The sequence below is a fragment of the Exophiala xenobiotica genome (genome assembly GCF_000835505.1).
Source record: "Exophiala xenobiotica strain CBS 118157 unplaced genomic scaffold supercont1.1, whole genome shotgun sequence".
Lineage (NCBI taxonomy): Eukaryota > Fungi > Ascomycota > Eurotiomycetes > Chaetothyriales > Herpotrichiellaceae > Exophiala > Exophiala xenobiotica.
In genome coordinates, this window is record NW_013562494.1 from 1,242,649 (window position 1) to 1,265,578 (window position 22,930).

The 22,930-nt window shown below is 49.5% G+C and overlaps 7 protein-coding genes across 9 annotated transcripts; 2 read left to right on the forward strand and 5 right to left on the reverse strand.

Moving 5' to 3' along the window:
- Positions 1–345: 345 nt before the first annotated feature.
- On the reverse strand, positions 346–3,701 carry PV05_00486 (uncharacterized protein). Its single transcript, XM_013465384.1, has 5 exons — positions 3,212–3,701; positions 2,161–3,152; positions 1,903–2,101; positions 1,453–1,811; positions 346–1,402 (listed from the first exon to the last, which is right to left on the reverse strand). The coding sequence occupies exons 1-5, from the start codon at positions 3,518–3,520 to the stop codon at positions 586–588; spliced, it is 2,676 nt and encodes an 891-aa protein (XP_013320838.1). The 5' UTR covers positions 3,521–3,701; the 3' UTR covers positions 346–585.
- A 645-nt stretch (positions 3,702–4,346) lies between these two features.
- Positions 4,347–6,183, reverse strand: PV05_00487 (uncharacterized protein). Its single transcript, XM_013465385.1, has one exon. The coding sequence runs from the start codon at positions 5,607–5,609 to the stop codon at positions 4,824–4,826; it is 786 nt and encodes a 261-aa protein (XP_013320839.1). The 5' UTR covers positions 5,610–6,183; the 3' UTR covers positions 4,347–4,823.
- A 3,613-nt stretch (positions 6,184–9,796) lies between these two features.
- On the forward strand, positions 9,797–11,339 carry PV05_00488 (uncharacterized protein). Its single transcript, XM_013465386.1, has 2 exons — positions 9,797–10,683; positions 10,893–11,339. Exon 1 carries the CDS (start codon positions 9,882–9,884, stop codon positions 10,488–10,490), a length of 609 nt encoding a protein of 202 aa, XP_013320840.1. The 5' UTR covers positions 9,797–9,881; the 3' UTR covers positions 10,491–10,683; positions 10,893–11,339.
- On the reverse strand, positions 10,463–12,237 carry PV05_00489 (uncharacterized protein). The gene is made up of 2 exons (XM_013465387.1): positions 11,547–12,237; positions 10,463–11,308 (listed from the first exon to the last, which is right to left on the reverse strand). Exons 1-2 carry the CDS (start codon positions 11,943–11,945, stop codon positions 10,598–10,600), a joined length of 1,110 nt encoding a protein of 369 aa, XP_013320841.1. The 5' UTR covers positions 11,946–12,237; the 3' UTR covers positions 10,463–10,597.
- A 225-nt stretch (positions 12,238–12,462) lies between these two features.
- PV05_00490 lies at positions 12,463–15,726 on the reverse strand. 3 transcript variants are annotated; one of them, XM_013465388.1, is made up of 5 exons: positions 15,034–15,726; positions 14,429–14,987; positions 14,191–14,376; positions 13,452–14,139; positions 12,463–13,397 (listed from the first exon to the last, which is right to left on the reverse strand). In XM_013465388.1, exons 1-5 carry the CDS (start codon positions 15,216–15,218, stop codon positions 12,529–12,531), a joined length of 2,487 nt encoding a protein of 828 aa, XP_013320842.1. In that variant the 5' UTR covers positions 15,219–15,726; the 3' UTR covers positions 12,463–12,528. The 3 variants fall into 3 exon arrangements, with proteins under 3 accessions (XP_013320842.1, XP_013320844.1, XP_013320843.1); XM_013465390.1 differs by having other exon boundaries at positions 12,463–14,139; XM_013465389.1 differs by having other exon boundaries at positions 12,463–14,139; positions 14,429–15,726.
- A 675-nt stretch (positions 15,727–16,401) lies between these two features.
- Positions 16,402–18,666, reverse strand: PV05_00491 (uncharacterized protein). The gene is made up of 2 exons (XM_013465391.1): positions 18,225–18,666; positions 16,402–18,178 (listed from the first exon to the last, which is right to left on the reverse strand). The coding sequence occupies exons 1-2, from the start codon at positions 18,407–18,409 to the stop codon at positions 16,486–16,488; spliced, it is 1,878 nt and encodes a 625-aa protein (XP_013320845.1). The 5' UTR covers positions 18,410–18,666; the 3' UTR covers positions 16,402–16,485.
- A 1,015-nt stretch (positions 18,667–19,681) lies between these two features.
- Positions 19,682–21,490, forward strand: PV05_00492 (uncharacterized protein; the record flags this gene model as incomplete). The annotated part of the gene is made up of 4 exons (XM_013465392.1): positions 19,682–20,054; positions 20,104–20,418; positions 20,467–20,769; positions 20,837–21,490. The coding sequence occupies 4 exons, from the start codon at positions 19,682–19,684 to the stop codon at positions 21,271–21,273; spliced, it is 1,428 nt and encodes a 475-aa protein (XP_013320846.1). The 3' UTR covers positions 21,274–21,490.
- Positions 21,491–22,930: the final 1,440 nt, after the last annotated feature.

The following is a 22,930-nucleotide window of genomic DNA, read 5'->3' on the forward strand; positions in this document are numbered from 1 at the left end:
AGCCGCCTTACGGAATACTCGTCTCGCCTCGCCTCGTCTTGTCGTATGTGGTCGATGGCTTTTTGGCTCCGCATCGACTCGGCCGAGTATACTATGTACGTCAACAGTGGTGGGCAAGTTACTTCGTTTGTTTTTCAGACAGTTTGATGACAATTACTACATACCTCGCAGGTACCTCGTGGGTAACGGCTAACATACCAAGTCTTACGTTAGTAAGGCACTCCGTACTCCGTAGTGTTCGGAGTAATGATCAAACCTATACTGTCGGACTATCCAAACGAGCCACACTAGCCAAACCAGCACCTTGTAGGAGCCAACAACGTGAACATCCCTTGATGCCGCACATACTGAAGACATGTACTATTAAGCATTATGACAATACTAATACCAATACCAATTGCCGGCCGAGGGGGTATCTTCGTACTCATTAAGATCAAAACAGCGCTTTGCACTTCAATCCCTTGCCCTCCATTCTTGCCTCTTCTTCAATGCCATATCAAAGTAGCGAGCAGTTCTCAGCATCACGTTGGCCTAATACTTCAGGCCACCATTCAGCAAGCCTCGCGTGGGCGCAGGACTGGTACATTAATAGTAAATCTTCTCCTCGAAAATGGGTGGTCGTCCACCTGTCTCTTCCTGGTCCCAGACTATTTTCCCTTTCTCATTAAAATATGCTCCCTCATCAGTCATCGGAACCACTTTATTTGTATGCAGACACTCCTGCCTCGACACACCCATTTCGTCATGCGGAACCCAAAGTAGCGGTGCAATGGCATTGCAGGCTGGATCTTGGTATGCATCTCTTTCGACTTCAGGCGAGTACCTGATCTCTGCGAAACCTTGCGGTACCAATTTCCGTAGTACGGCGTAGCTGGCATAGATGTCAGGCCTCAAGAACCTCTTGAGCATCGAGACCGGCTTGTTGCCGTCCGGGCGAATGCTATTTTGGGTATGTCGTAATTCGTCGACGGGATTCTTCTCGTGCAAACTGCTCTTCCCTCGAGGGTCAGGCGAAGACATGCCCAAAGAGTCATCTTGAAGTAGTGCAGCCTCCTCAGACTCTAATGACCGTGGGAGATAGTGCAACAAGGGTTGGACAGCAGTCGTCAGAGAAATATGGTACAAAACCATGAAAACCAAGAAAATAATCATCAACACCAAAGGTCCAGGGGCAGCTCGTATGCCTAGTAGCCCGATCATGCAGATCACGGCCAGGTAACAGCCGACCAGAGTATGTTGCAGTGCCTTGGAGTAGACTAGGCCCTTCGTGTCGATCACGGAACTGTCGACAAAAAGGAGATTGTATCGGTAGGCGAAATAGAACAATCCAAGGCCGATTGTGGCAAAACCCATCATCAGAGGAGCAATTGGAGAGTATGTGATGGAAATCACTGTCATCATCCTGGTTCAGAGTCAGCAGAGAAAAATCACAAGCTTCGGTCTGCACATTACTCGATAATTGGGAAGACACTCCCCCATCCGACAGAAGACAGGCTGGACCATCGGTTGTACATCTTCCTTGGAGTTTTGTCAAGCACTCTGGACATGACGTTGAAAAGTATCAACCCTACGATCTGCAGCAGTTGACCCGAAGAGAAGACCAAGCCCTGGAGGATAAAGTATGAGATATAAAAGTTTGAAGCAAGCGGGAGGTTCTTTGCCAGAATGGCGGTCAAGGAACCTGGATTTTTGATGACTTGTGGTACTGCAGCACTAGCAGCAGACGTCATTGTCGTCACTAAGAAGACCTGCACAATCTGGAACCAAAAGAATGATTCGTGGCAGCGGAGTTCGATGAGTGACAAGGTAGGCTGCAAATTGTCAGAAGCTGCACTGTTCAGGTGGACATAAAAAGAGCCCTGGTGCTTGAGTGGCACAGCATTCAGAGCAGAAACTACTTACCTTTCCAGCCACTTTCCCCATGAACCTCAGGATGACAGGCACGAGTGAGATTAGGATTGACAGCATAATGGTCGGCAATAAATTGGTGATGACTCCCAGAATGACTTTTGGACAGTTGTTGATGAAATCCAAAAAGGGAGCGACTTGGGTCAAGTATGAGATCTGCGATATGGAGCCCACAACAGCGACCGGGATTGACCTTGTCCAACCGTTAATATCACTCCTGATAGTCCACGGTCAAAAAAGGTCATGACTCACCAGAAAATGATCAGAGCAGTAACGAAAGCCAGGGAGATGATATTGCGGATCGTCCGCGTCTTCCACGTGATACCCAGGTTCGACCAGACAATCTCCTCCGGACTCAGACCTACGACACGGGGAGACATATGCAGCGCTTGATGGTGTGTTACCATTTGAAAGGCACTCTGTGCTTGGGTCTGCGTCCAGAACTCGACGAAGACAGCATTCCTGGGCTCCGATTCGCCGGATCGATATTTGGTCTGCTCGGCTTCAATCAATGGATTCAATCTTCCGATTTCCTCCCGGCACCAGTTGATTGTATCGACCTTTTGCCCGATCAACGGCTTCAAACGGTGAGTAGGACGGTCTTTGGGCCTGACCCAACGGCCTGCCGCTGCGCCTGACTCTTCGCCATAGTCCTCATGGTTGTAAGCAGGTCGCTCGGTATCTGTCGACTTTCCTTTCATAGTCTTCAGGTATGCATCATTAGCGAGCTTGATCAGCTTGGTTTCGGCAGTCTCAAGCTTGATACATAGTTTGTAGCGCTCCGAGACCATTTCTTCCAACTTTTTTGCATCTGAAGCGATCCAGACATTCTTGAGCTCGTCATCAAACATGCGCCGGATCTTGGCTTCGTCCGCATACTCGGTCGGGACCGACTGGAAGAGAACCGTCCGAGAAGAGATTCTCGAAGCATAAAGCGGAGATAGGAGGTATGCCTGTCGCAGATTGATGTAGTATACCATTTCACGAGTGACTAGAAAAAAGATGAATCCAATGAAGACCCATGACACAAAGACGTGGGCATAGTATCGGTTCTTGTCCTGGACGTTACTGAAGCTGAGGAGGTTCAACTGTTTCTGTCCTCCGCCACCTGTCGCATTGATCGGGAATAAAATCGGCCATGTGAGGCAGCAACCGACAAAGCAAATAAGGATGGACATCTTGAGGTATCGCAGCAGAAAATAGCCATCCAGAGAATTGTGTTGCAGAACGTACTCGTCTGGGAGCTGATGTTGGTGTTGTTGTCAGGCACTATGCTTCTCTTCAATCTGGGCATTTCACCCACCTTTTTCATGAACGGTATCCAACCAAACAGGGTATTGGGCGGCGCAGGAGTACGTTCTTGCGGGCGCAAAGCACCCAAGTATGTTCGCGGGGCATATTGTCTGGGAAATCGGGACCGTAGCAGGATGAAGAGGGCGAAGTATATTCCCGCGATGATCAATGTAGGGACCAGGGTCGAAATCAGACCCGAGAGGGAGGGAGAGCCTTCTCTCGCAGAACCAATGTTTTGATCATTACTAGTGTTCGTGCTGGGAGCCTCGGCGCGTATCTCGAGGACCGTATGGAATGCTTTCATGGAAGACATGGGCATTGGAGTGCGCCGCAATCGTCTTGAAGTCGCGATCTAGAGTGGATCAGGTCAATAACAATACGGCGGCGGTGAGGGTGAGGGAGCAGTCGCAGGTTGAGAACGAAGGGAGAGAAAGGCAGTAACAACAGCAAGGATTGACAGCCAGAAGGAGGTGGAAGGAATGAAATGATATGGATTGTCTATCAAGAGCGGGAAGAAGAAGAGTACGTGTCGCAGCGACTTTGATCTGCTGTGCTCGTATACACAGTTCATAGCGTACAGCAGGAATTTCTGGTATTGGTCAAGGCATATCCTAGTGATTCCAAGGTTTGAGAGGGTCGTCGTCGTCACTCCACTGAATCTCTCGGCTGCAGCGTGAATGGCGAGTTTCCGATCTGTAGGCCACAAATGATAAGCCACGCCTTTAGGTGCCTGGAGCTTGCCGAATGCAGAGCCAAAAGGACCCCTGTCCAGCTGTAAGGGTGACCTCGATTTGTTTACGCAGACCTCCGGGTACTTGTATATCCTCCACTCTTACTCCGTACAGTCAGTGTCGGCCACATGCTTAAGAAAGTTGCTTCTGTTATTTCAGCTTGACAGATGCTCCTTTCAGACACTACTGCTGAACCATGTGTTTTTCGATAGCTGAAGCCAGAGGAGGCGACTGCAAGCACTTTTGCAGCTGAGAGGCGGGTATGGGCGTGGGCGGACCCTTTTCCACAATCCACTTTGAGTAATGAAGCGGCACTTACAGAGTACAGTGCAGATTTCTCGGGACTGGGCGTAAGCTAAGCATCGACGCTGGGAAGAACAAGAGGAAGAATCGACAAAACGTTTCAAGGAATGACTCTATTGTCTTGTTTCTCTGGATAGCTCCATCTGGCAGCTCTATCGTTTGTTGGTACTGAACAAGATTTCCCTTTTCCTCATCCACTTCATCTGATCCCATTCTTGACAAGAAGATCTCCAATCAAAAAAGGTCTCCAGCTCCATTCGACATGTTCGTATGATCAAGATTACCATTCAAGGTTATGTTTTTATCACCCCGAGTGTCACTGACTCATTTGGTCCCAGACCCTATGAGCTCAACACACATGGATAGCCCAACCACACGCCATGTCGATCATTGTCGAGAAAAAGGTTTGTTGTCCGAAAACAAATGTAAAGGAATGAATGGAAGTGAAGCCTTCTCGAATCACATCATAAAAGACACCGCAAGCCGGCCAGCCCAGGAAAAACAATTCGCTTTTCGAAACTCCGTTTGTCATAAAGTCGTGTATCTGGTGCGTGGATCAGCCTAGGCCGATTCCATTGATTAGATCTTTCAGATCCACGGCTTCGCCATCGTTCCGAGTTGGTCCTCAAAGATCCCACCATAGAGGCCAGCGATCTCATCCAAGTATTCTTCCACGCAAAACTTGCGCAGACCTTTGCTCATGATTTCTTGCTCCTCTTCCTCCAATAATCTTGCCGTGGCACCAAACTCTTCTGCGACCTCATTGACTTGAGCTAGCTCTTTGCCGAAAGGATGATTGGGGTCAGCGGACGAAGTGAACATATCAGCACTGCTCCGCACCGCGGGCTTGTTGAGGGTTGTTGGGGGAGGTGACATCCGCTGCATTGATCGCTTTCGTGACAACTCAACATGAGCCTGCTTTGAGTGGGAGGGGGCCCGTTTTGGAATTGCGGGCGTTGCAGCGGTAGGCGGTGAGGCAATCGCGGGAACGGCGGAAGCGGCTTGCTTCACATCGAAGAATGATTTGTGATCATCGGAAGCAGGTGTGACAGGAGTCGCAGGACCACTGTCTTCAATGGACGACGTGTCACTGGAGGCGTTATTGAGAAAGCTTCGGTCAATCGTGGAGAAGTCCGAGTCGTTGGCCGAGGAAATTGAGGCAGTCGAGGAACCGGAGGCAGTGCGAATGTCTGGTGCAGTCAAAGCCTGGACGTTTGTCGTCGAGATCAGCTCAGTTGGAAGTGAGATCTGAGTACGGTTGATGGTTCCAGGAGCGTATCTGACACTTGTACCACGTTGGGGCATCGGTTGATCAACACTGCGCTTGTTGCGCCTCGTGAAAGCGCGCGCAAGAGACATGGTTGACGAAGACATGACGAGCAACTGAGGTCTGTCGGGGTATTCTTATGTCTTTTGACGGTTCGTAATGTGATACACGGTGAACTAAGATATCTTGGTGTTTGCAAACCTGAAGATTGGCTTGTGCGCTGTGAGTTTCCAGTGACAGGTGCGATGATGTGAATATGATGGTCGAAGAATAGACGTTATCAAGTATTTCTGAATTGAATTGAAGTTCTGAAGTGCTAAGGAACGGTAAGAATGCAGACTCAGTCCGCAGTGAGGAAGGATCGAATTCGGGGGTAAAGTGAATGGTCGGTTGTCGTCAAGGAAGGATGGCAACTGAGCGCAGACACTGTTAGGCGAATGAATGGACGATGGAGGGAACTACGACGGATCGACCGACGAGCAAGGAATGTGTGATTGTGATTCAAGAGAGTGCAGAAGGGAGGGTGTCTAAAGAGTGACTGCGGTGGGAAAAAAGAACGAAAGACTTTTCCTCGTCTGCGAGTATCCCTTGAATTCGGGAGATGGAATGAGTGGATGTTGGGAAGATCGAGAATGGCATCTTCTGCAGGAGGATGGAGATAGACACATGCACCGAACTCTGCTGTGCAATTTTTGATGGCTTCACACTAGAAAAGACGCCTGGCGGTGCCTATTGGACTTAAGGGCCAGGCCCACGCGCTCCCCGTTGGCGCAAGCACGCGCAAGGTACCGCCCATGATGCCCCTAAGTTGCCTCCACCTGGACATGGAGACCACTCACCATCCTCGCCCTCCCTCCCTGAAGCACCGGACTGGCCGCCCTCGACGCCACCCACGATGTCCCCTCTCATTCTTCGCATGGTGCGCCATTCCTCTCGCAGTCTAGACGCTTGCCGTGGTTCGCCCAGAGGCATGCCTAGTGAGCCTATGCCTTCGTGCCCTTCCCAAATTCTCCGCCATTCGACTCTAGTTACGGAGTACTCGTCCCCCTCCCATGCTGCCACGGCGGTTCCTCATCTGTTGATAAGGGGCAACGAGAACGGGAGAAGGATGGGCTGTTCAACCACTCACAAGTTTACAACCGCCAAACTGTTTTCAAATCCGCTCTGGCCGGGTGATGCTGAAACATTGAACAGATCGAAGCCACGATATCCCCAGTGCGCCCTCGGTGGCTCACGTCAAGCGCTTCTCAAAACTTTATAGACCCTTTCTTGACCACAGACCAACTCCTGTCAACCCAAGTCATCATTCTTTGGTTGATGGCTTTCTCAGCAGTGTCGGCTTCAAACAAAGACAGACCAGACCCTGACCCTTATCTGCTTCGACGACCCAAGCATGGTTTTGTATGTTATTGGGCATCATCTGCTCGACACTTGCAAGAGTTCAAACCTGGGATGATTTCACGTAACATGTAATCTGCCCACTCTGCCCTCAGGCTGCTCAACTCTGTGCCTGCATGACCAGCCAGGATCGGTTGCGAGCCAGATCTGCAAGTAATCGTTTCAGATCTTCCGTTCGAGTTAGAATGGTGATGCACGACGGCAAGAGTAGCCTTCTCTCGCCCCCAGTCCTGCAGTCCTGCAGTCCAGTGTCCACTGAGCCCAGCCAAGGGCAGTTCTGTCGGGTGTTTCAGAAAGGAACACCGTCACCTGCGACTCCTGAAAATTGACCCAAACCGTCACCATCACCTTGATGTTCGATCTCACCCGTTTCACCTATCGACTGTCACGAGTTTCGACTCTGTGGAGAATCAAGAATAAAGCCTTGTCATCTGTTTCGTACGGACCTATTCTAAGCGTCTTCGACACTCTACACAGTAGATACCAGGTACCTACCTTAGTAATAATGAAATCCGGCCTTGCCAAGCTGCCGCGCAGCCTCGTCCGCAACTCCGCATTTCATTTTCACCTACGAGTACGGAGACGTGCACCAAATGTAGTTGCCGCGCTAAAATTTAGCTTCTCGGCATTGCAAGGGTATTCGGATGTCATCGACTCCTCACCAAAATTAGGTGAGCAGTTGATATGGAATGAACACAACGGCATCATGTTGTAGCAACATGCCGCCGCCGTAGCCTTACTATTTGCGCGTAAGGCTGGGTTGGTATAGAGATCTATAGTGTTAATTTTTGAGGCATTCCTATTAATTTGGGAGGCATTCCATCTATCTATACCTTTTCTACCTGTCCATGCCTATCCTTGTGTCTAAACCCTTCGTCTCTTTTACTATAGCACTCCTATAGAAAGTAAGGTCGGCTATTTAATTAGTTAGTAGTGTCCGCATTAAACTCGTCCTTCTCTTCTATCTCTATATTTTTATAGTTATCGCTGTTCTCACTGTTCTCGCTATCGCTATTTTAATCGTCTTAGATTTAGAAGTGTTTAAATAGCTCTCTAATACGTCTACGCCCTTTATATAATCTCTTACTCTCGCGGCCCTTAGGGTACTCGTTATCGCCCTCTAATATAATAATCTTTTTAATATTCTCTATAATACCCTTAATTTAGCTTTAAATTAAGTCCTATAGAATTATTCCTTATTTACTTATCTATAAGGTTTCTAAGTTAGTTTTTATCCGCGAAGCTTCTTTAAAGGTAGTAACTCTTTTTATTTATAGCTAGCTTTTTTTAATAGTAAAGAGATTAGAGGAGTTATTTAGCTAAAGTATTCTATTAAGATCTTATATAAAGTAAGTTTATTTAATAAAGTAATAGATATATAGTAAGGTATTATTCTCTTAAATAATAGTATTAGGGCTATACTCGCGAGTAAATAAAATTAGCTTTAAGAGAATAACCTTTTAATTTCTATTAGATAGAGAGATCTTAAGAGAATAGATTTTAGACCTTATAATAGTACTACTAGTTAATTCCTCTCTTATCTTATTTTATTAGTTTATCTATCTCTTTAGTAAAGCGCTATTTTAGTTTATATTTTAGAAGATTTTTAAGGTCTAGCTGTCTTACGCTATTTAATAATTTTTACTCTTTATATTTTTTTGATTCGAGAGCCTTATTTAACTTATTAATCTCTTTCTAAAATGTCTTTTTCTCTACGATAGTCTCTACTCGATAGATATAATAGAGACTAATTTTATCGTAAGTAAAATAACCCTAAAATATAAATTCTAAGTAATTTTTCTAGCGATAATAAATAATAGACTTCTTAAATAGTTCTTTAGATATTCGTTATACCCGGATAGAACCTCGTCAATACCCTAGGATAACGCTCGTTTTATCGCTCTAAATTATTTTCTTCTAATCCTCGAGGGTTTAATCTTAATATATAAGATAAAACGTAAGCTACACTATATATTACTTTAGATTAAGGCTTAATTTTATCGTTAGTTTTACGTTATTTAGGCTATATTTATAAAGAATATAAAGAGCTATTAATATACTAATATTATATTTATAGACTAGAACTTCTATAGATTTCTCTCTTATAGATTTATTTATTCTTAATAAACTTAGAATTTCCTCTTCCTTAACTTCTAACACTTCTCTTAGACGCTTTAGTTTATATCTATCCTTAACGAAATAGTCGAGGACTCGAGGATTCTCTTACGGCGTAAATCCTCTCTTTCTTATCTTCTCTATAATCGCTTAGATAGATCGCTTAGAGATCTTAATATAGGCTATAATTTACGTAGTTTTCTAATCGATAGAATATAGGGTAAAAGTCTAGGACCGTTAAGCAATAAAATATCTAGTGCTAGTATCTCTCTACGAGGCCGATTTGGTTATAGGTCTAACGGTAGGCGAATTCTTACGCCGCGGCCGCTCGGTTTCTCTAATTTTGGTTACTTCTACCGTAAGATAAGAGATAGAAGAAGGTATAAGGGCAAAAACTAACCGTCTACTAAATCATTATCGATAGGATAAGTATTTATTGATGTACCTTTTGCCTACCACTATCTCCGCGCTTAGCGTACCCTTTAGGATCGATAAAATTAGGTAAACGAGGGGCTATTCTAGAGGGAAATAAGTATAAAACAAAGTCAATTATAGATACTAGAGATATAATTATTATAGGCTTTGTATGCAAAGTACAAAAATCTCGAGGCGAGTGCTGAAAAGTGTCATACAAATTGGTAGGCAATCCTTACACCGCAACTCTGAGAGCTGCCAAGCCGCATTCCCCGCCCGCACTAAAATTTAGCGCGGCAACTACATTTGGTGCACTTCTCCGTACACAGTAGAGAGTCTGCGGCTCAAAAGTCTCCCGGATCCAACTGGTGACTGTAGCAAGCAACATCAACGCCGTTGCCACCGAGTGACAGTTCCAGCATGATACCTTCGTGAGCCTCTCTCTCGACAACATGGTCCGCATCAAACACCGCTACCTCCTCTTCAATGTCCTCTACCCTGCCACCACTCCCACACCACCCTCCTCTCAGACAACGCCCTCGTACGTCCTCTTCTCACGGCCCAGCCCACCTCACCTCAATGCGCGCCTCTTACTGTCCACGCTTCGCTCCACCATTCAGTCCCTCTTCGGCGACCATGGCCTGTCCGTCGTTCAATCTTCCCTGCGAGTCATCTACTTCAGCCCCAGCACGAGCACCGTGATTCTGCGTGTACCCCGAGCACACTTCCGCCTTGTCTGGGCTAGCCTGACATTCATGGACACTATACCCGGACCCGATAGAAAATCCGCGCCTGTACAATGTGTCATCAGAGTAACCAGGGTGAGTGGCACGATCAGAAAGAGCGAGGAGGAGCTACTCCGCCAAGCGCGTAGGGACATTGTACGCGCAAAGCGGGAAGGCCGAGCAGATGAAGACGAAGACAAAAACATGCTTCAAGGCTTACTGGACAAAAACAAAGACAAAAGACCAGGCAATGCCGCCGCTTTGCGCATCGAGGATGAAGAGGAGGGGATCATAGACCTCGACGATGAGGAGGACATGGAAGATATCTCTGATTGAGCAACCACACTATTGCACGTCTCTTCAGAAGCTGCTTGACCAAGAGAGCAGGGTGGAATCATTTTCCAAAACCACGAAGCAAGCCAACCCGCTATCAGCTGCCATGGTCATGACCCTCCATCGCCCGGCTCAGGCTCAGGCTCAGCCTTATCCCTCCTCCTCACCTTGACACCACTATCGCCCGTCATCCTAGGTAAGTCATCCCCCATATCCAATCCATCTACATCATTTCTGATGCCCCCTTCCTCAACACCCCTCTCCCACTCCTCTGCCCGTCGTTTCTGCTCCTCCTCCCACTCCTTTCTCTCCCTCTCATCCCACTCATCCTTCTGATCGATCCACCGTTCCTGCACATCCCTAACGTCCATCGTCCCCATTCCCTCTCTGACCGCGACTTGCCAGACACTATCATTCGCCCCCTCCGCGCCGCCAAAGGCATACCCTCCGGCTCGATCGATCGTCCGCAAAAGCGACATCATACTCTTCTTGTCCTCGACCGCGAGCGTCTCGTACCCGACCAGTCCATACTCTTCCACGAGGTTGACAATCGCCTCATTCAGCGCGGCAAATTTGTCCTGTCCAAACATCGGCGACTCTGCTTCCAGGCTCGGCAGCAGGTACGACAGGTCTTGCACTTCTGTATAAAAGTCCAGATTGAACGGCAGAGGAGGGTATTTCGAGAGGTTATCGATCTTGGTCAGGACATTGATGTGCGTCATGTCGAGTTGCAGCATGCTTCGTAATGAGAGCAGTAGTGTCGAGATGTATAATGACGGCAGTGTCAGGGCGTATGAGTCGATCAGGTTGACGACCACTAGCTGTGCACAACCATATCAGTATACTTTGCACATTCCACATCACACGTTTCGTCCGTATCACACAATCCGACTGCGTAGGCCACCGCAGTCACCCAAGGCAGATAATCCGTCTGTGCCAGCATACAGCCGTGTCCCAAAGCCCAGAAAAAGAAAAGGGCAGATAGTCCGCCTGCGCAGGACACCACAGTATACAAACCCCAGAAAAAGGTGTGACGGTGCGTAGGGTCCAGAAACTCACCCGATATCCCATCTTTCCCAACCTCGCAAAAACCCGCCGCAAACTCGCATGATGCGTAAACAACTCGACCTGCCCCGGACAATCGAACAGCACATAATCTTCGCCGACGCGGGTCCTCAGCCGATCCTCCAGCCACTCGAAATTCTGCTCGACCTCTTCCAGCGCGTACAACACCCCTCCATTGGGGCCCAGGCCGACTTCCTCGTCGTCCATGATCCCCTCCAACGTGACCAGTTCCCGCACGTCGACTGCCGCCTCGTAACTCGTCGCGTCGTTGGCCGGATCCAAGTTGACCACCGAACACTTGCGCCCGATCGCGCCCATGAATTGCTGCATCCCGTTGCAGTATGTCGATTTGCCCGCCCCGGGAGGCCCGATCACGAGCTGGCCGAACGGCATGGCTTGGCCCTGGCTCAAATCTTTGTCTCTTGGGGATTTTTGTACTCCGTGTTATTCGGGTCTTTTGACAAGAGGAGGATTTCCTGGTCACGAAAGAGAGAGAGTGTGTGAAGAGGGTTAAGTAGGTCGATCCGGGTAAGAGGATAGAAGGTGTAGCAGGTATTAGATGTGTCTCATAGTGGTCATGGTATCGAGTTGTCGATGATGGTGGCGCCACAATCTGAATAACAGTATTGTTGAAGGGCGCAGTTTACCAAGTCGTGGGGATGGTACTCGTATAAGTCATCTGTAGGTACGCAGTAAAGGTACCTGGTATGGAGGGACTTGAAGACAAAAGGCGGCAAAGCGCGGCAGAGTCAACCCCGACTTTCCGCCAATGAGGAATCACTACCAGGTACTTACCAGCGAGGCCAGGTACTCCTTACTCCTGACTCCGTGCTATGCGACTGTCACGGACTCTGGACCTAGGTACTTCACTCAGACATTGAGGTTTGCAAAAGTATTCACATGTTCCCTACATAGGTACTTTCAGCATGGTCGTCGTTCATCATTACCTAGTATCTACTCCGTAGGCCATGCTCCTTTAAAACGATGCGCACACGACATTACTTCCTTTCCGGCGGTCCTTAGTCGCTATTTCAACGGAATTTTGGACGCTGATGTCCCATTTCCATCCACCTGGCCTGGCTGAACCCCAACCGGGCTCGCATTTCGTCTGGAAGAGACTGAACAGCTCCGAAACCCAACAAGGCTTTCTTTCGCTTTCTGATTCCCCCGCTTCTCCGGCAGGATAGTCTTCGTCTAATGACCTGACTCTGGTCATTTCCGTGTCTGTTGCGTCAGGCACAGCCGTCTCGTGGTCGACAATAGTAGCTTCGTCACTTCTACGACGAACAACTGACCTCCTCAGTGGGTTTCTGAAGATCGGTATCCTTGGCGAATCGGCTCCCTGGCTGTTGGACTCTGCAGGACTCGGCGATCGACCCCTGGCGACACTTGTTCCCATAGATAGCGCTGCATCGCGGTGAAGGTGACCAAATTGCCGTTCGACCTTTCGAGCAAAGCCGTTGTCGTCGGGATGTCCCGTGTGTACTTGCTGCTGAATACTGAAGAAGGAAAGTGGTACATATGTCAAATCACTTCGGGTAGGAGATGCATGGATATTTCTGAGGGCTCGAATTGAGTAGAACTTGCAGGTAGTACAGCTGCCTGACGAACCGCAACCACCACCGTGCTGACAAGAAACCTGAAATTGTCTTGCCGAGAACTTGGCTGCCATCATGCTGTCATAGTCGCCGACCGCATCGACAAGCTTGAGAAAGGCGTTGTAGAGCTGCCATCGGAACCCCTCGTCGATGTCCACATTGTTCGGCTTGCTCGACTTGTTGACGAGGACCTTGAGGACCTCACTGACCTGCATTTCATCCAAGGACTGCAACTGTTTCGACTGTTCTGGAGAAAGATCAGGTAACTGTAATGTAACGTGCGGAATTTGGTTTTGCGCACTGTCAAGCACCAAAATATCGAAGCTCTTGTACATGCTTGGACGAAGCATAAAACAGGAGAGGTATACTCCCGGGGGTGGTAAACATGTGCGAGCGGCACTTGTTCTGATACGTTTCATCCGCTCCACAAGATCAGCGCGATTCACTTGCATGCTTTTGGCAAGAGGATCAGCAATTTGCTCCACGGCAGCAAATCGATAACCCAAAGCGGCAAATTTGGCCATCTCGCCGCGTTGGATTTCGCGCACGAGGAAAAGGTACTTGCCTTTGGTGAAAGAATTGATGCCCTTTCCTCTCTCAACATCAACGGCCGTGGAAGAGGAAAAAATTGATGATTTCCGCATGCCGGTGGGCGTGCTGGGGGAGCAACACACGGTACCAGTGTCCATTGGCTCTTCGAACAAGACCCCAATCTTCTCGAGTGGTTCGTGGAGTGTATTGGCGAGTTGCTGCGCGGCGACGCAAAACAATTCCTTGAACACTCGGGCAAAATTGACCGAGATCTCACTTGTGTCATCAGGTAGAGTGGTCGTATGCGAGCCAGGACGGTATTGCTTTGTTGTTGGGTCCCCCTCAATGTCCTTCTTCATGCCCGCGATAAGATCCTTGAAGATTGTCCACTGGTGTGAAGCCCGAAAGATCCAATGGAATGTGTCATGAGATCTGCTAAGCTCGTCCTCACCAAAAGTCTGGTACGTTGGTCAGCATGGTGGAAGACACCGGGACACTTGTGGACTCACCCTCTCAATGTATTGGTTTGTAATCTTGGTGTTTGGTAACAGACCGTCCTGAGTCACCATCAAATTGCCTTTGTCGTCGAAATAGGAGCATGCAAGCACCAGTCGCTGTGACGTGATTCTGGCGTTGCGCCTCTTCCGTCCTCGGATGCCAATAACCACGAGAAGCATGATGCAAGAACCCATTGACTTCACATGCTGTCAGAAGGCGACTTGATACCGAAGGGTGGGCGTGACTTACCAGACAAGAGGTGGCAACAGAAGTCGTTGTACGAGAATCTCCGTGGACGGACAGATCACCTCTCCAGTGATATATGGTCCCGATGGCTGCCGTCCAATGCATCCCAGAGACCGCGATGGCAAGCACCACAGCACAGAGAGTTCTTTTCCACCACACGTCCGTCCATTTGTCTCTCATTCTGAAAAACAGACTGAGAGAGATCAGACTGGCGACCACTGAGATGATCGCGGCCCCCACCACGTTTTGAGGCCGATACGAACAATTGTAATTTGCAATGCCCAATTGACCCATGTAGTGCATCCCACAAACGGCGGCACCCGTTAGGACTCCGGCGGCAGCAACTTGAAGTTGGCGAGCTTTGGCAGATGTGCCAAGGGTGTAGAAGGCGAAGAGTAAGACGATGATGGGTAGGAAGAATGAGGCCGCCGTAAAGCCTTTATTGTACAATATCTGGCGTTGAGGATGGCCACGGTCGAGAACGATGGCTCTGTTGCCAACGAAATGCATTGCCCATATACCGATGCCACCCATTGTTATAGCTGAGGCCACCAGGAGAAACCTGTTGCGGTCAGCCTTGTTGGGATCTTGAAATCATGGGAGCGTACCAATTATAGGCTCCCCGCATCGACGTCCGTCGCTGTAGTAGCTCGATTGTGGTAAGACATCCTATCAAGGAGGTGAAGAAGGACAGGACGACATAGCCAGCATCGTAGGTCACCACGGTCGGTGAAGCAGCGACGGTGGACCTGCCCAGGTAGTGATGCCAAAGCTGTAAAGCATCTTCGTCCATCCGCAAAGTCCGCAAGGCTGGCCGCCTGAGGTCCGACTAGATGGTGACTGAGACTCGGCGACTTCCAACTCGAAAAGCAGTCTATTTGACCGAGGTAAGGATCTCTGAAAGTTTCATTTGACACGACCCAAATGGAGTCGAGTAAAGCACGGCCTGAAAAGCATCAATACAGTATTACAACTCCATGGAGACCCAAAGTCAAACTGGATTAAGAAGAACGATACTGAAGCTTGCTTGAAGAGTGTGCATATCGGTGACAGTGGCTGGAGGTGTGGTTTTAAGACAGGTTGGACTGAAGGAAGGGATGATATGAAAATGTCCTTGAGGCAGCCACCATCTTGAAAGAACCTCGTATCGCAACCGCCATGACACAATTATTGCCCAGTGGCGAGCAAGTCAGGCACATAAATGACATGTCCATGCAGGCTGCACGGGAAGTGCCAGAGTAAGACAATATACGCAGAAGGCGCGCAAATGTCAACCTGCTGGGGAGGGACTCCAAGCGAACGGGATGCCATAGTCGAAAAGTGGCGCAATCAAATGGTGGAAGCAAGGGATCCAGGGATCCAGGCAATCCGAACTTGAGGAACGAAGCTCGGATCCGCATTCAGATCACGACCAGACCAGACCAGCCCGTTGATCAAAGCGTTGGGTAGTTTCGTTGGCGGCATCAGTGGTCTCGAATACAACGTAATTGCCAAGGACCAAACACGGTTACCAGCAGGTCGACAACTGAGTTAGCCGAACATCGGGAGATCGGGATAGATGAGTATTCGAAGATGATACAGTAAGAGGAGACTCACCGCATCAGCACCGCATATTGGCGGAATGACAAATTGGAACAGCCACCTACAGTAACAACCAGGAAAAGAGATTTTCGGAAGGTGAATTGGATGGTTGCAATAATGAGAAACCAGAACCAGACACTCAAGACCGAACCAGGACTGGGATGGGCGGGGGATCCGGTCTGGCAGACTCGCAGAATTTTGACACTTGACAGGAAAATCGGACCAGTTCACGATGGCTGATCACCCAATACAGTATTGTGCTAAAGGCAACATCCGCGCCGAGGTCGATCTGGTCGGATCTGGTCGATCTCGTTAATCTCATGGATCTGGTTCATCTTGGTGGAAACAACGGAACAAAAGAAAAGAAAAGACCCAGAAAAGAGAAAGAAGACCAAGCCGTCTATAATCATATCCATGTTCACATACTCGTAGTAGTATTATGTAGGTCATTGAGCCTTTCCCCTTTGATGGCCCTTTTGTTATCCGCTTCCCTTTTCCCTGCCCTCGGCCCCCCCAACTCCATGAGATCCTGTATGCTCGTCCTCACTGTCACTACCAAGGTCGTAAGGTTCTGTCTCCATGTCTGCCCGTGGACGACCTGAGCGAAGAGTGTCTAGCTCGTTCTCGTCGAAATCTCCCGCCTCCACATCTCGTCCTTTGCCCGTCAAGCCATTCGACAGGGGCACGCTCACGTATCCTCGTGACCGGGCTCGTCTTGATCGCCACACCCACCAGCCAAACAATCCCGCCGCAATCAGCACAATCACCAGAGCAGCCTCTCCGCTGCGATAGTATGCTTTGAGCTCGGCTTCCTTGAGTTTGTTCTGTTCGTCTTCAATGGCGACAGTACTATTGGGATGTCCCCCAACGCTGGTCTCGGTACCCGCTTTCTCACCGTCAAGCCGGCTATCAGCTGGTGTGCCGCCGATGCTCGCAATGTCCACTCCCATGAAACGGTCCAGCATGTCTCGGCTGCGTCTTGGCCAGTCAAACGGAACCATGTGGCTGGCATTGTAGAATAACACATAGGTCAAATTTCGCGCCTCTTGGTAAAGTCCTGCTATTTCATCTTCAAACGTCCATTCACGCTTCGGTGCCCAAACACCTGGAGAGAGTTCGAACCCCGTTCCCCCAGACCATTTCAAATTGCCGATCATATCTTCAGTACCGAGATGATTGCATATCATATCCTTGGCTCCACTGAAAAGAAGAATAGGAACACCAGCTTCCAAGATGCCGGGAAGGAAATCGACGCTCGGTTTCGAGTGACTAGCTCGGAATGCGGAAGAAACGGACCCTGAGCATTCGGTCCACCCTGTGCGCTTGTCCGGGTTGATATGCAAGGCATCAATGACATTTTGTTGGCGAAGATAAGGCGTCACTGTCGTCAAATCCGGCGGCCACGCCATTCCGCAGGATGGCCAATTGTCCTGCAGTCGGATGTCATACATGTTGAAGCATTTGCCATCTTTCTTGGTGACGTCGAGAACCATAGATAGAACAGTCTCGCATTGGTTCACATCCACCTTGTCAGCACCACCGGGTTTGGCCAATTCACCCAGGCACTTGGTCTGCGCCGATTCGACTCTCGTTGCTTCCTCTGTGCCTCCCTGTATAAGCCCCTCCTGGTATGCGAAGGGCAGATATGATAGGTATTGTTCCTTGGGTGCGATCCATCCGTTGCCGATCAACAACCCCTTGACATTCCATAGTGGTTTACCATCGGCGCTTGCTTTGATGTTGCGGTCGAGTATGGCCCGTGTGATATAGGGTATATGCTGGCCAGCATAAGATTCGCCAGCAAAGTACAGATCGTCGTTCTCGTACTCCGGAAACAGGACAAACCACTTCTCCATAAAGATCAAGAATTGGTCGGCCATCTCTTGTAGTTCGTGCAAATAGCTGTCCGTATTGACGTAGCTGAAGCCGGTGCCGACTGGATTGTCCACGAAGAGCAGGTTCGCAAACTCGTCCCATGAGCCTTCATTGTATGCCAGCTTGCCTCCTTCTCTTACACGGTAAGGGCCTAGCTCCATCATCGCTCCGTCCATCGAACTGCATCCTGGCCCACCGTTTAGCCAGATGACAGTCCGCCGCCGGTCGGCAATGTGTCGGTTCTGGTAATGCCAGAAGAAGAGATGTCCGTTGTGTTCGGGGGTGATTTCAATGTGCCTATTTTGCGTCAGTACGTTTGCTAACCTCTGACCGGACGACATACCCGGCGTGCATCTTCAGCAGCGGACCATCAGGCTGCCCAGGCAGCGAGTGGACATAATAGTCGGCCGCCGTTTTGTCGCTCTTTGCCGGCAAGGCTGTGAACAACAGTACGGCCAATGTCCAGTGCGTTAATCGTGCCAGCCATCTTGCTGACGACCTCTGGGGCCAGCAACCGGAGCCAGCCATCTTCTCGACCAGAATGAGCGGGCAGACGAAGGCAGTAATCCTATCGCTGAGCTAACATCTCCAGCGGACTCGAAAGGGTTCGTAATCAGGCAAGCGGACGCCGAGGATTCAATTGTAGGAAGAGCAGCCGTCGCCCTCGATTTCAGAAAGAAGATGAAGGAGCAATATTACAAAAAAAATTAAGGAGATGCCTATTAGGAAACACCAGTTTCTGGGGACACGGCATGAAAGATGGGAAACAACCCCCCTGTTCCAGTGATCTGGCTTCGGCCATCAAGGCTCGAGCCCCCAAAAAGCGTCGCTTAATCCTCGTCCTCACTCCTTCGGTCGCTATAGTTTCCTTAACAGGACGCCCCGTGATGCCCGCAGTAACCAACGCGTTTGCACGCGCCTCATTGCTGACGTTCTCCCAACTACCATTTCCCCGTCCTGAAACATTGTATGCCAGAAGTCCCTATTCTCAGGATGTTCAAACAAGCCTTCTCATCATCCTAGATCGGATCTCTGTTCATCCGGCATTGTTCGACACGCCGATGGATCTCATAGTTCTCCCCTTGAAGCATGATGGGGTTGGTCAAGATGGAGCAGACCCGGCAGGACTCAATTCTCCCGGCGAAGACATGTTGACTTGCACTCTCATGAGATGAGATAGACGGTTGTACGCATCACCTCTGGTGTTGAAGGCCTCCATGCTCTGGATTATGGAAAGTCTAGCTCGCTGTTGGAGTCCTGTGACCGAACCCTGGAGGACTCCTCGTGCTCAAGCTCGTTGTCTGAACGACGACGTGTAGGTTGATGCCACGGAAGAGTCCCTGCTGAACGAGATGTCACTTACCGTTGCTCGATCACATCTGCCAGACCGGTCTTGTCACCCGTATGTTCAACACGCTGCGGTGCCTGATGTCGGCCAAACCATCTGCTATCGAACTTTTCTACCGCACCGTCGGTGAAATCTCTGCACTGCTATTGTTCTCTCCTGCCGCTCTCTCTATTCATGTGCAAAGATTTCACAGATGTACGGCAGAAAACCTCAATGAAGCCCAGCCACTCAATCCGACAATAGCCAGCATAGAAAGCGTAAGTGAAAGATGCGGATTTCAAATCCAGTCTCCTATGGTACTCAACTCCTTCTCTATCCTCTTGTTACCAATGCCACAGCAGCTCATGGACTGTTGAGCCTTCGTCTGAGCGACTGTGACAATATTATTTCCACCACATATTGATATTCGTCGAAGAGATTCCTCAATCACTTCACGCAACTCGCTCCAAGCCATGGCTGACCAGATGATGTCTGGGACCGATTTGTGGTTTTGGGATTCCAACCCTGACACGAAGATGTCCGCTACCGATGACATGAAAGATATAATCAACCAAGTCGTCAATGATGAGGAGAGAGACGGTTCCTGGTATCACAACGCATTGGCTGCTGTCGGTAGCGATTGTGGTGTGCACCACCATCCTGACACTGCAATCAACCACTCAAAACCAGCCGATCTCGAGGAATATCTCAACAAGCCACTCCCGATCGAGGACTATCTCAACAAGCCGCTTCCACCTACTCCTGGACAGGCCTGCTTGGACGTGCAGTTTGCAGATGCCGGTATTGATGCGAGAGCCTACGCGCAAACTGTTGGAAGGACTGGAGGTAAGCTCATAACCAGAAAGTGCGGCGCTTATGACTGACCATGACCAAGAATATGTGCCCACATATCAGAATCTCAGACATATCCGGGATTCAGAGGATCTTCCAGACTATGACCCATCCACCTGTGCCTATCCTACAAGAGCCATTCTCAACCCGAAATCTCAGAAATCCAAGTACCAATCGGCCCCCAAGAAGAATCATTCCAAAGGTCAAAGAGCAAATGCCCCAGCTGGCGACTGGACTTCGATCAACATTGACCAAGGTCTTCCCACACCTCTCAATCAATTCGATGTCTTCTTTGAACAGCCTACAAGCAAGAAGCGTAGCAACCGTGACACCCTCGATGATAGTCCCATGATTTATGGTAAGTCCATTCAGCATCATGTTTCAATCGCACTCACCAAGTCTCCAGATTACGACATCAGTCCCGTCGGCACCAAGAAGATCCGAGTTGCAGAACAGCAAGACGACTCAGATATCGAGATCATCGCCACCAAGAAGATCCGCACTGCAGAAGAGCAAGACGACTCAGATATCGAGATCATAGCTTCGACCACCTGCTGCATCGAGCTTCCACCCACTCCTCCTTGCGAAGACAACGACTGCGAATACCTGTACACCGTTCCCAGCCCACCACGCAAACGCAAGATCCCAGTCTTGACCGGCTACCCCGGCCAATTCGAGAGCTACGAAGTGGCACACCTGCGTCGTCGTAGTAAGTTGGACTCCTTCACCTCCCTTTTCCGTCTACAAGCATAAACTAACCACGCCCCCGTCTTCAGCCGCTGCCATCCTCGTCCCAGAATGCCGAACCAACGGCGACCCTCTCCACCCGAATGGCGAGTTCACCCACACCAACTTCATCGATGACCCGACCTACCCGTACAAAGATTACACCAAAGCAATGCTCAACAGTCTGCCAACTCGCAATGTCGCACTCAACTTCGCCGACTTCCAGATGGATCTTGCCGCCGAAGACCTCACCCGCACCAAGGCCGAAGAAAATCTCCGTCGAGAAGCGCATCTTGAGTGTACCAGCGCTCGGCTCGAGGGTGTCTCGGTCGGCCAATTCCGTTACTATCAGGGCCACATGAGTATTGAGGAATACATGGCTGCCAAGATGTGCATCTGCTGGGATGACTGCTGGTGCAACAAGTTGTGCACGATCTACGCCGATGTCATGTGTCCTTGCACCGAGTCGATTGTCTTGCATGATTGAGCTGCTGCTCCATATGGGCCTGAGAGGGCTGAGATGGACCCAAGACGTGGACTGAGTCAGCATAAATCCCATGAAAGGGCTATGAGGGTATGCTTCGCTTGATAGAAGGCCCAACGGAAAAGAACTTGAATGGATTGAAAAGGTTGCATTATGAAGACAGTCGAAACAGAAAAGTCTCATGGCAGACATTCACATTGATAGTGATAATAGAAAGGAAGTTTAATCGAATCGTTCATCATTCAGTTTCTACTCTGCGCAATTGACTACGTGTACTATGGAGAGCATGCCTGACTCCGAACGCTTTTCTGCTCTTGCTGTCTGAGGGTTGCGAGCTCTCTGTGAGACAGATTACTACGGTGTCATGGGGTAAATCGAGTAATCTGGGGCTAGGGCGCCATTCGACGACAAACAGCAGCGAAGACAATATATATGGTAGGTGATGCCCCTGTATCAATGCTAGGTCTAGGACACGTATATAGTAGGAGGACTCCCTGTTCAAGGCCAAATCCAGGACACTGTATGTGGTAGGCGAGGCCCCTGTTCAATGCGAGGCCTAAACTACTACTTCGAGGATCCAAGCGGCAACTGTTTGGCACCCGACTTACACGAGTTCCGTTACACGATTTACCCATGCGACCGTAGTACTGATCAGTCGTTCCGGTTCATCAAGTCCCGTGGCCTGGCAGACCGGCTGACCCTGTCGCCAACCAGACAATTCCCCCCGCTGGTGGTAGGTACAGGATTGATGACTCTGCAGAGTGTAACACTTTGGCCCATCTCCGAGACCATCTCCGAGATATTTGCATGCCCAATGCCGCTCTTGCTCAACGGCCTTGTTCACCGTGCAAAACCTCAAGAAGTTTCCAGGGAGAACAGGACCAGATGGTGGCTGGACTGATGCGAGGTTGACACTCCGCTTGGATGGCCTTACCCGGGCTGTCCTTCGACTTTCCCGATCCGTAATTTTGTCTTCTATGATGCGGCTCTGGTGACTCCCAACGCTCTCGCCCCAGAGCTGGAGCTGGAGTGTTGGGCGACTTCAGTCGAGATTGTTGCCCAGGCAGAGACGACTGCTTGTGTTCGACTTGTCGATTGACCTTACTGCGGTCCAACGTGAGCGGACCATCTATCGATGTACCTCTTCCCTCTTCAGACCCTCGGAACGACTCAAGACTGTTTGTTCCATCTCTGATGCACTCTTGTTTACCCGCATCTATCCGACGGAGAAGCGGCTCGGCGGAAACGTCGTTTAACGAGGGTCTCCATGTGTGTCTGGGATCTTTATTGGCCATGATCCCCCAGAGAGCCCACCATGAAAACTGTTAGTTCATATCGGGCAAGCTCGAAATTTCTCAACAATTACGAGTCCGAGCTCGTTGTTCGGACCTCTGGCGCAATTGGTAGCGCGTTCGACTCCAGTGCTTGCGGTTTCGTAAAGAAGTTCTCAAGTTGCGGTATCGAAAGGTTATCTGTTGTTCGTATTCCCCCCCGACCGTGTTCTTCATTCCGCTAATTCATAGCAGCAAGTCAGGTGGGGTTCAATCTTTTTTGTCGTTTTTGTCGTTTTTGTCGTTTTTTGAGGAGTATGCCGCTCATATATCCTCATCTCGCCTCGATCCGGCGCAAAGTCTCTTTAACATCATCGCCGAAAATAGAT

Excerpts from the sequence above, each read along its gene's own strand:
- PV05_00486 (XM_013465384.1), bottom strand. The coding sequence starts at position 3,520 with ATGCCCATGTCTTCCATGAAAGCATTCCATACGGTCCTCGAGATACGC. Across the intron at positions 1,812-1,902 it reads TGGGGAAAGTGGCTGGAAAG|CCTACCTTGTCACTCATCGA; the intron begins GTAAGTAGTTTC and ends GACAATTTGCAG. Across the intron at positions 1,403-1,452 it reads AGTGTCTTCCCAATTATCGA|GATGATGACAGTGATTTCCA; the intron begins GTAATGTGCAGA and ends ACTCTGAACCAG.
- PV05_00487 (XM_013465385.1), bottom strand. The coding sequence starts at position 5,609 with ATGTCTTCGTCAACCATGTCTCTTGCGCGCGCTTTCACGAGGCGCAAC.
- PV05_00488 (XM_013465386.1), top strand. The coding sequence starts at position 9,882 with ATGGTCCGCATCAAACACCGCTACCTCCTCTTCAATGTCCTCTACCCT.
- PV05_00489 (XM_013465387.1), bottom strand. The coding sequence starts at position 11,945 with ATGCCGTTCGGCCAGCTCGTGATCGGGCCTCCCGGGGCGGGCAAATCG. Across the intron at positions 11,309-11,546 it reads TGGGAAAGATGGGATATCGG|CTAGTGGTCGTCAACCTGAT; the intron begins GTGAGTTTCTGG and ends GGTTGTGCACAG.
- PV05_00490 (XM_013465390.1), bottom strand. The coding sequence starts at position 15,218 with ATGGACGAAGATGCTTTACAGCTTTGGCATCACTACCTGGGCAGGTCC. Across the intron at positions 14,988-15,033 it reads ATGCGGGGAGCCTATAATTG|GTTTCTCCTGGTGGCCTCAG; the intron begins GTACGCTCCCAT and ends TGACCGCAACAG. Across the intron at positions 14,377-14,428 it reads CTGTTGCCACCTCTTGTCTG|TCAATGGGTTCTTGCATCAT; the intron begins GTAAGTCACGCC and ends CAGCATGTGAAG.
- PV05_00491 (XM_013465391.1), bottom strand. The coding sequence starts at position 18,409 with ATGGCTGGCTCCGGTTGCTGGCCCCAGAGGTCGTCAGCAAGATGGCTG. Across the intron at positions 18,179-18,224 it reads CTGCTGAAGATGCACGCCGG|GCACATTGAAATCACCCCCG; the intron begins GTATGTCGTCCG and ends GACGCAAAATAG.